At 37.0% G+C, this 11,055-nt stretch overlaps 1 protein-coding gene across 4 annotated transcripts in view; it reads right to left on the bottom strand.

Moving 5' to 3' along the window:
* Positions 1 to 1,473: 1,473 nt before the first annotated feature.
* The window catches only part of LOC127436554 (LIM domain only protein 3), a 57,093-nt gene continuing 47,511 nt past the window's right edge, over positions 1,474 to 11,055 (bottom strand). For all 4 annotated transcript variants that reach the window (XM_051690822.1, XM_051690823.1, XM_051690820.1 and 1 more), the window contains exon 4: positions 1,474 to 3,509. In XM_051690822.1, the coding sequence (XP_051546782.1) occupies positions 3,404 to 3,509 (106 nt within the window). In that variant the 3' untranslated portion in view covers positions 1,474 to 3,403. The remainder of the gene's footprint in view (positions 3,510 to 11,055) is intronic.

Here is an 11,055-nt window from a genome sequence, read left to right as displayed (position 1 = left end):
AATCTCAATGTTTCAGTTGTACAGGTGATGAGGATATTCAAGCAATATTCTGGCTTTGTTTGCAAAGCAAGCTACAAAAGGTTTTAAATGGTTTGAGTGGGGGCCTAAGTGAGAGAGTGGAGGTCCGTGTTTAGGTTTATTGGTAAGAGATATTCCATGCTTTAGTCGTTCATATGTACCATAAGAGATTTTATTTTCCATGAACGTGTAAATGTTAAAGGGATGACTTTCTTTTATTCATTCTACTTAAAAGGGGACATTGAATGTTTGTGACACTGTTTTCTGTATACAATGAAAGTGGAGGATGATTTTTACTGCTAAGCTCCAAGAAGGCAGAATAGCACCACAAATTATGTCATCATGGCATCTGAGATATACAGTATTCTAAGTTTTCTGAAGCCGTTGTTTGAGGAACAGACTTTAAGTTGTTAAAGTCTTTACATTTTTTACATTTAAGTAGTTATTCACTGATATTTTTCCCTTCGCCCTGTACCTTACTGCAGCCTCAATTTTTGCTTTCTTAAAGAAAATGAGGTTCTAAATTAATTTTGTGGTAATCAACATTATGCCACAAATGCTGTTTTGAGCTTAACTTGTTTTGAATCCTGAATATTCCTTTAAGAGCTCCTGAAACAAACACTTAAACACTCAGTATTTCTCAGCAGGACTCGTAGATCTATTTCTTTCCCTCTTGCCCTTTTTCCCTACCTGTAGACTAAAGGGGTGGGAATTTTTTGAAAATGGCTGACAAAATGACAAATTGCATTTATGATCAATCATGGAGCCGGAAGTACAGTATGGTCTGGTGGATGGGCTAATGGAGTGGAGACCGTAAGGTTCACCACTGGCTGCCCGGCATCTACAGTGCTGCCCTTGAGCGAGGCACTTAACCCAAATTGCTTCAGTAAACACTCCGTCGTAGAAATGGTTTCAAAATTTTACATTGGCAATCTTCAAGTGGTGACCCAAGTGGCTTATCATATAAAAGTAAACAAAAATGTTCTTAAATATTGAAAATTATTATTATTTTATGAATTTATTAAGCCAATCATTTTATGAACAAAACACATTGTGGTTGTCACTAACCATGTATATCCTTATTGCAAGCACACTCGGACTAAATGTCTGGTTTCTTTTGATTGGAATAGTGTCACACAACCTATCCATGGCATCTTTCAAATTTGTCTAGTGGCAGAAGAATGCACGGCCTTTGATATCACCAACAAAAGATATAGGAAGTGCTTGCTTCTTGCTTTTAAAATTTTTATAAACTATTTAATTTACCATTTGATTATAACACTACGAACGATTATATCATTAAAGCATTTTATAATTTTGCATTTAGCATTTTTTTTTTTTTTTAGAACAGACCTGTGACCAGTTTTAGGTCACGGCCCACCAATCGAGAACCACTGCTATACCCTCTTTTTGTGGGGGGGAACAAAACAAAACAAAACAAAAGTCACCACACAGTTCTAACACAATAAAACTGTATTACATTTGTCCTTAAAATGATTACAGTACAGTATTTACAGTCCTAAAAATAAACATCTCATGCTGGATAACACATAAAAAGAAAATCCATATACAATAGCAAGCAAAAAGGATTTTTTTTTTTTTTTTGTTTTTTTATATGTACAACCAACATTTACAAATTAAGTTTGTCCTCATATTTTCTCTAGGCTATGCCCTCAGTTTCAAAAGGGTAAACACAGCAAATAAAAGGATTATCAAGGAATAACGCCTCAATGTATTAGGTTACAGTGGTGATTTTCTTGCGCTTGAGTGTCACCTTGTAAACAAAACCTGGAAAAGATCAGGCATTCAGGTGTTCTGTTGTTGCCTACAGTTTATGCAACCTGACTGTGTTTTAAAGAGGATTATGCAAGCTGATCAACATGAGCCGCACAAAAAATACGACATTCAGAAACTGACACTCGTCACATCTGGAGAGAAGATGGTTGGTGACTGAGCAGTGATTAAATTTAGGTATAAACATGTGAGGGATAGAGCCTTGGAATTACGCGCAATGCAAAAAGCCTATTAAATAAATACAGTGAAGAAAGTAACAACCCCCCTTGTTTTTCAAGCCCACCAAACCCTGTCACATATGTGCCAAACCCAAATGTTTTAGTGTTCTCTTTTGATCCCTAGGGTCTTTTAGGTATAAAACAGGGTGATAAAGTTTTGCAAAGTTTGAACAATTTCACTAATGAAATCACATCACTAGATGTTGATGATGTTCCGGTCAGAAACTGGGTTCCCACACCTTTTGACCAATGATATGCCATATTTTACCATTAATTTTCCAATCATTTGTGATTAGTAGATAATAATAATAATACAAAATATTTGGTAGCACTTAACAATAAGGTTCTATTTGTAAAGATTAGTTAATGCATTAGGTAATGTATCATGAACTAACGATGAACAATTTTTTTTTTTTCAGCACCTGTTAATCTTGGTAAGTTAATTTATGAAAATACAATTGTTCGTTGTTAATTCATGTTCATATTGCATTAACTAATGTCAATGTATTCAACTGCCATAAAAGTATTTCATTGTTATTAATGTTAACAAATGTTGTTAGCTAATGTTATGAAACACAACATTATTATTAAGTGTTTCCAAAGACATTAGACTCGAATAGATCAATTTCTAGCCAAATAAATAATTTAGAACTGTGAATAACTATTAAAATCTATATTAACAGAGACATTTCCATGACTTTTCCAGGCCTGGAAAACACACTTTAAAATTCCCTGATATTTCCAGGTTTTCCATAAATGTGGTAAGAGTTAAGTCTGGAGAGCTGAACACTGCCTTAAAAATTAAAGTGTAAGGATGGCTGGCTCTGGCTGTTCTGAGAAAGGAAAAAAGTATGGAAAATAGTGATAGAAAGAAAATGAGGAACCCCATTCAACCTGAGATCTTGCATTGACATGGCTCCCTTTCTCCTTACAAACTTGTTCATGCCTTTTCACCATTAAATATCTAGATTGATTTCTATCTTTTTATAAACTCTGCGGTCCTCACCCTGTATAGGAAGTTGAAATGGCATCATTGTGATTTGGACAGGGGTTTTGGAGTAGGGCTGTATTTGTCTGTGTGTGTGTGTGTGTATGTTCACAAAAGTTGGGTCTTCATAAGGCCATCAGGCAGCGTCATTAAGACCACAGTCAAGGTCCGTGACCACTTTTTCGAGGGCTCCTAAACTTTCTCCCACAAAAAAACATCTCTATGTCTAATCTGTACAGTATCATCCCTTATCAGGGTCTTCATATATACAATGTGATTGGGGACAGGGGCTGGAGAGGACACTAGTGCTTTTTGTGTCTGATTGCATGTCCCCTTCAGGTCCTCTCTCAGCTCTCTCCCCTCATATGCCAGGGTCGAAGCGGGGTCAGCGGACTTGCGGCGCATAGCCCTCCTTCATCAGCCCTTCCTCGTAGTCTGTCTGGCACAAGATCATGTTGTTCTTCAGGAAGAACTTGTCTCCAACACAAAACCTGCATGGGCAAAACAAGGAAAAAGGCAGTTAATTTAAGGATGTTTTGTTAACTACATGCACTTTTATGCAGTGTTGGATGTAATCTGATTACAAAATTATTAGGTACTATAATCTAATATTCAAAAGTAAAAAAGTAGTGTAACACATTAGATTAAAAAACAAAATTGTAATAAGATTACAGTTACTGACTTTTAATTATTTTTACATATATTTCCAAAATAATTTGTATAATACATGTAAATATGAATTCATATGTTTGTGTTTCTGTGCAACAATGAACAAGGAGGAAATATAGACATTATTTTATATATTTTATTGTTTTACCCATCTTCCTAACCCAGACTTTTAATCTTAAAAGATAATTAAAATATTAGAATTTTAAATCTGATAATCTTAACAAAGAGTGAAATCAACATTAACCATTTCAATATTTAATGAGTGAAATGACAAATGTCAGTAAAGAGCATTCTTGAGATGAAATATGAGACGTGATGTGTTAAAAAAACAAAAAACAAACAAAAAAAAAAACTGGAAAATCAAGGTAAAAAGCTACAATTTTTTTATTGTGCATCACAATTTAATTTCGTCAAATTATGAAAAAAGTACAAACACTATTAAATTGTGTGTAATTTGTGTGTATACATGAACAAATTTTATCAATGAAAATATATAATTTGAGATGTGGTGGAAATGACATTTGTTGGTTCAGACAAATTATAAAAAGACAGAATTCTGCTGTGATGCATGTTATGTCCACTGTTGGACATTGTTAGAACATATATTTAACTAGTGTGAGTGTGAAAACTGAACTGTTTTAATGAGTTTTCTATAAATCCACAAGGCCAAAAGTGCCAATAGTTAAAGAAACAACCGTAACACGAGAGGTAAAAAGAAGTACTCATTATTACCGAACGTTGTAGTCCTCCCCATAGACCGATGAAGACATGCTATTGCTAACTCTCCATATCCCACCCCCTCAATATTAGTATGTGTCTTGTCCTGAGGACACATGGCTTGGATAGAGTATCTATAGAGTGTATCATAAGAGTACACAGCATCTTTTTCACCTGCAGTGGTTTCATAAATAAACCCCATAGACGGAGCGCAGACTCCACTGCTTTAGCGCTGCCCAACGGGCCACTGTCTCACTTGACCTTTTGGAAAGAAGATTATGTTGGTCAGGCAGAAGAGAAAGACAAAAAGAACAGCGGAGCAAGGGAACGAGAGTGAGAGTGCATTTAGTGTGTCGAGTTGTCCCGAGGGCTGCTTATCTTGCTCGCAGTGAGAGTTCGACAAGGTCGGCGTGCCAGCGAGTGCTTATGTTTACTGGTGTGGATGGCCATTGTTCCCAACCCAATCCCTCTCTCCCTGATTTATCTTATGGAGGACTGAGAAAAGAAAGTGTTTGAGTGTGCCTGCTGGTGCCTAAGAGTCCATCATCACAATTTTAACTCGGATTGAAAGTCTATGATGGAGGCTGTATGTAAAATGCAATTTTTCAGCAAACAACACAGAGATATACAACCCCCTTAAAAGTCCCAATCTATCACCAATTAGGAACTTTAAAACAGTGAGTGAATTACGCAATGACTTTCAGGGTGGTGGACATTTTATAAGGGTTTACCTAAATTTTCATCTCTGCACAGTTACTGTAGCTAAACATCAACTTATTATTATTATTATTATTATTATTATTTTTAAAAAATAAAACAATTACATTTTCTGAAGACAATGGAAAAGGACAAAAAGTCCTTTTATTGATTCCCCCCCCACCCTTACTTTTTAAGATTACTCCTCATAATTTGCACCCTACTTTTAAACCGTGTTTCAAAAAGTTTAGAACTCATCTAAGAACTATTACCCTTTCCATCATTCTTGAATATAATGAGTGAGCGAGAGAATACTTCGTAAACGGCTCTCTTCTTTCTTCCTCCCTCCCTCACAAAAAAACAAAACAAAACAAAAAAAAAACATGAAAAACGTTCTATTCGTTACACATGGCAATGTCAAGCAGGAAGGCACAGCCATTAGTTTGGAGCAAGTATCAACAAGTAATATCCATTAATCGCGCTTGCTGACATGGAGATTAACACAAAGCAGAGGTGTGCTTAATGTAATGGTGTCATTCACTCCAATAAAAACGTCCTGTTTAAATGACACATTCTTGCTAAGAATCCATTAGTGTCTCTCTTCTGTGACATGCTGCCCCTCTCCACCTCCTCTTCTGAGCACCTCCATCTCGCTCGTCCTTTCGTTTTCTGTCTCCCTCTCTCTCTCTCTCTAGGCTAATAGGATCTTTCTATGTTTATTTACAGCCCGTGTTTTCTGTTCCCTCTTAGCCTTGTCGCCGCCCTGTTTCACAACGCCCAAATTGTTTCTGCTTGGTGAAATGTCAACAGCGTTTGTGACATCTGTGTGCCAATTATGACGAGGATATTGCAGTCAGCCCATCAGAGGTAGCAGTAATAAATGCCCTTGTTCTGCCCTCCGTCTTTCTGCGTGTGCAGTCATTACCGATCACCACATGTTCCGAACACCTACATTACCCTTAGCTTGATGCATCCCCCCTTGCCCTCCCCGTTCAATCTCTCCTCCCTGATGAGGTCAACTTCAGATTGCTTTAATTGCTTTTTAGTATTTTCCATCAAGTGGAGGGGAAAAAAGTAAATGTGCCTGATATAAAGAGTTTGTCAGGTATGACCATTTTCAACCATTTTTATGTGTTTTCACAATTAACTATAGGGCTGTGCAGGTACATACAATTGGGTCCACTTTGGGAGTCCACATGGATTTGGAATTCAAAATCTAATATAAACCTGGAAATAAACAAAGTTTTGGGATTTTAAAAAATGTAACAAACAGAAGCTTTATGATGTAAAATGAATAAGAAATATTTAATATTATGACCTAATCACTAAGTCACTAATCGAATAAGCAAATCTGTAACATTTACCAAGTTAACACCTTTGTACAAAAGGTCAGATTTCCTTGCAACCACTGAAGCACACAAGATGCTCTTTGAAACATTCTCAAATCATACTGGAATAGCATGGATTTTCACTCAGATTGCTATGCTGACAATATAATTTTTTAACACACACAAAAAAAGGTATTAGCTAAGAAGAATGCAAAATGCAGGAATTTTCACTAGTGGTCTCAGACTTCTGGACCCCACTGTATCAATATATTGTGATTCTTTTCCCTCACAATATTGTTTCAATAATTTAGATCCTCGCATTGACATGATATGATGTGCATTCATATTTCCTAAAGTTCAGCTAATGAAAGAATAGGTTTCATTTGTGATTCTATCATGCTATTATGATGTATTGAATTGTGACACATGTATCGCATCATGAGGTAGTTGTTGATACCTACAGTAGCATTAATTAACAATGCCTCTTCGTTCTCCCAGACTCTCTTTCTTTTCTTTCTTTGACGTTCCCCCATTTATACCTCGCTGACTCTGTCTCTCTCTCACTCACTCTTTCTACTTTTCCTCAGGTGTGACAGTAATGATAAATATGTCTATTGAGACCCATCTTGTTAAAGAAAAGATGGCTTCCAAGTCAGTGGACTTAATGATGTATGGCTTCATCAGCTATTTGCCTCTGAGGTCTGTGTTAACTAGAGTAGTAACATTCCTCTTCTGTGAAATAACATGCTGGAGCTGAGTGGCCGTGAGAGCACTAGAAAGAGTGAGTGAAAAAGAGAGAGAGGAAATTAATCAAGAAGGGAGGTCTATAGATAGAGAGATAAGAACAAGACATTATAGGACAGAACAGAATGGAATAGAATGGAACTGAATGCGGAAGCTCAAAAAATGGAATGCAGAGACTGTATAATGGAGGAGGAGACCACTCATAGGACTTTACAGCCATCATGGCTGTAAGAATGGAAGTCCCACCTTTCAGTAAAAAGAGCCAATCACCTTTTTGATATAGGCATTATCTTTGTTTGTTTACTCTAGAATGCACATGTGCATTAGTTTTGCTAGCATGATTTGAGCTTAAGAGGCTAAATTTATGATACAATTAATGTCCAAATTTATTGCTAATTTAAAAGATATTATCAAAATGCATCTTGACAATTTTGGAGAATTCGGTCTTTCAGTTCAAATAGGTAGGAGCTGTACTTGTATGCCTATCATCTAGATAGAAAATCAAGATGGACGCAGAGTGAGCTGACTCGCCTTAAATACTTGCCCATGAAATGGCTTGGCGAGTGCAATTTTTTTTTCCTGTTTTGACATTCCAATTAAATCAGGTAGTTTGAGCAGGAAATATTGATGTGCTTGTACTTTTTTTTTTTTTTTTAAATAGGCTTACGTCACAGCCATGAACCTTGATTTGCTACCTGCTATTCAGATGCAGGTAGTGTTATGGGATGGGATTGAAAGGGAGGTTTAAATACGTAAATCTATATGTGAATTTTGCCAATGTTTAGGAGTACACTAGCATATAGTGGATAGACATGGACTAAAAGCCACAAAACTTTGGGACGCAATGGCATGGTTTCTTCAAATGAGTGAAGACTAGAACTGAGGTACACTGAACCCTCTGAGAGACCACTGTCTATGGTGTACAGGCCGAAACTGCAGTCCTTGAGCATGCGTGGCCCAATTTGGTTCGAGTTCTCCAGACACTTCGACAAGGACAGTGACCTGTACTAGTGACCTCTCTACCCTGCCACTCAGGCCCTGGCCTTCTGTGCATCTCCTGGGAGGTCTCTGAGCAGTGCAACCCAGGCTCATCACCAGGAACTGGGACTTCTGAGGCTGGCTGATGAGGCCCGAGCGGACGACAGGCTAACGATTAGCTGTCCCCCCAGGGTTGATCTGTGGCTAACAGCTGATTAGAGTCTCAAGACCACACAAACATGCCACTGTGGCAGTAACCCCAATCCCTGTTAACCAAGCTGAAGGTGTGACCACCAGTCAGGTGAGCAGATTCATATTCAACTTACAAGTACTAATGGGAAACTCCAAACTGGAACGTAATTTTCAATGCGGAGTGAGTGATTAAAACCAAAACGAAACTACTTTGGCAATCCATTTTACTTCCCTAATGTGATGTATTTCAAAGTGAAACAGGCTATTAAGTGAGATTTTTTTATTTTTATAATTTCACTGTGGTTTGATTGGATTGTGAAACGTGGGTTTCCATACTAGGTGGCTGGAGTGGAGGAGTTGTAATATAATGACAACTTCATGACATCGGCTGAAAAAGAAAGCCGTTTCAGTGGAGCAAGTTATTACATATAGATGAGAGATTACGAAGACAAGCATTTTTTTTCTTCTTCTTTGGAATGACTTCGACGCTATATCATACACAATAAGACCAGAAATATGTAATAAGGTGCACTAATAAATGTTTTCCTCATTAAAAAAGTTGTACTCCTTAAGAAATGAACTGCAATTTTGAAACATATTTATAAAATCATGACCATTCACATGAGATGAAGACTCCAGTCATGTTAGTAACCTTATAAAATCTGTTTTATTCTACATGGAGAGGGTCCCCTCATGGGGGCTGACATGTTAGGATCACATAACCAGCTGAATACTACTCGCTTAATCACAGTAACCACCATGTTATTGGACACTTTCACTAGTAGATTAATTTAATCATGACTGACTGTGAATAGACAATTTCTACATTTCAGCCATTGACCAGGAAAATAAAAATGGCACTCCATGACAAAAAGGTTGCCGACCCCTGTACTAGATGTTAGTTTAAGTCCAAAACAACATATACACACACACACACACACACACACACACACATATATATATATATATATATATATATATATATATATATATATATATATATATATAAACTACTGAGTGCACCTTTAAAGTAAATAGGGTCTTTTTGATTTCATGTTGACTTACACCTTTAGTATCTAATATGATGTACACCAGTATATGAAAGTTTGTCTTTTAGTTTATGGTTTTCAGATTTAAAAACAGAGCTAAAACTAGTTCAACATCCTCTTTGTTAAAATCAAGCTAATCACGGCTTGTGTTTAACATTTTCTTGTCTTAACTGTGCATTTGTGTGGGCTGTCCTGACTAATGAACCTGCTCTAGAGGAGCTGATGGGTTTGCTTATGTGTGTGGGAAAAGCGGGGTGGCCCTGCTGTATAAAAGCTTGATTGTAATCATTTAAGCATCAAACGCCAATGTCGGGCCATTTCTGACCCTCATGGAAGAGAATAATTATACGGTGTGACCTCTACTGGCCCAATAGCCTGCTCTCAGCATCAGAATGTCTATTCGACATCATTGATGCCGAGCAGAGCATTTTGCCGAGCATTTGGTAAAATGGATTAGATGGCTCTTTTAAAGGCCACGACCTCTTTAATAATGTTTAAGGGAGGGAAATGAGAATGCAGAGTGCAGAGATGGGATGTATATGAAAAAAGACAGAGGGGGAACAGAAGACAAAAGCAACTTCAAGGCAATCTAAGTTGCACACACAAAAAAAATTTATTTAAAGGAATAGTTCACCAAAATTTTTTATTTTTCTATCATTGACTCACCAGTATGTTGTGCACAATACAAAAGAAACAAAACCCAAAAATTAAACCTGTATTTGGCTCAACTGGCTCTTCAAAAATAAATTATAAAAAAAAAAAAAAAATAGCGACTAATATTGTATTTCCCTAAAATATCTTCTACCATCAAAGGTTCTTGTTGTTTGTGTTGATGTTTATCAAAGAGCATCACAGTGATCACTGCACTGGTCTGAGCTTGTATTCGACTAATGTTCAAAGCTGTCACAATGATGGACGCATCATGAAAAGCCCTGCTGTTCCTCAATCGTCCTTTTCTCTTTTCGAGGAGTCCATCAAAATTTGCGAGGCTTTCTCAAAAAGCACTGGCAGAAAAACAAAGTGTCTGAGACACGTCGGGTGGCATGTGTCTATGGAGATAATGTCTCATCAGCTTGTTGACAAAGGAATTTGCTCTTTGTCAAATGAGGGGTATTTGCATATCAGACTGTTGATGCGCTGCTCTCTCGGGTAATGCTGAATCAGTCGAGATCTGATGTTGATTCTCTTCTTGACAATTAAAAATTCACTAACGGTTCTAAAGCACCAGGTTTAGTCAAGGGAAACATAAGGTGGTTTGTTTATTGTATGTACAGTGGCACCAAAAAATATTTGGACACTTAAAGGGGCATTCAGTAGTTCTCTAGCTAGCGTTAGCATTGCTCTTCTTCATGTACTTTAAATACCAATGTGACAGTGGTGTTAGATGCTGTACTGCCATCTATCGATGTGGATAAGCATGATCATCTCTGCTGCACCCGCCAGCTTTGGAATATCATTTGCATCTGGATAATTTCGGAGTTTAAGGTAATTTCTAAAGTTATTTATTACTACTATAATATAATTGCTTTGCCTAAAAACAAACGTCAGAATTCAAGTAAACAGACTTCTATGGTTAAGGACAGATTATTATTGTCCCTCATATTAATAATCTTTGGAGACTCCCTACCTTTCACGTTATTTCTAAAGACAGTTATTACCTTTAT

This window comes from Myxocyprinus asiaticus, chromosome 47 (genome assembly GCF_019703515.2).
Source record: "Myxocyprinus asiaticus isolate MX2 ecotype Aquarium Trade chromosome 47, UBuf_Myxa_2, whole genome shotgun sequence".
Classification (NCBI taxonomy): domain Eukaryota; kingdom Metazoa; phylum Chordata; class Actinopteri; order Cypriniformes; family Catostomidae; genus Myxocyprinus; species Myxocyprinus asiaticus.
This window is presented reverse-complemented; position numbering and strand designations above follow the sequence as displayed.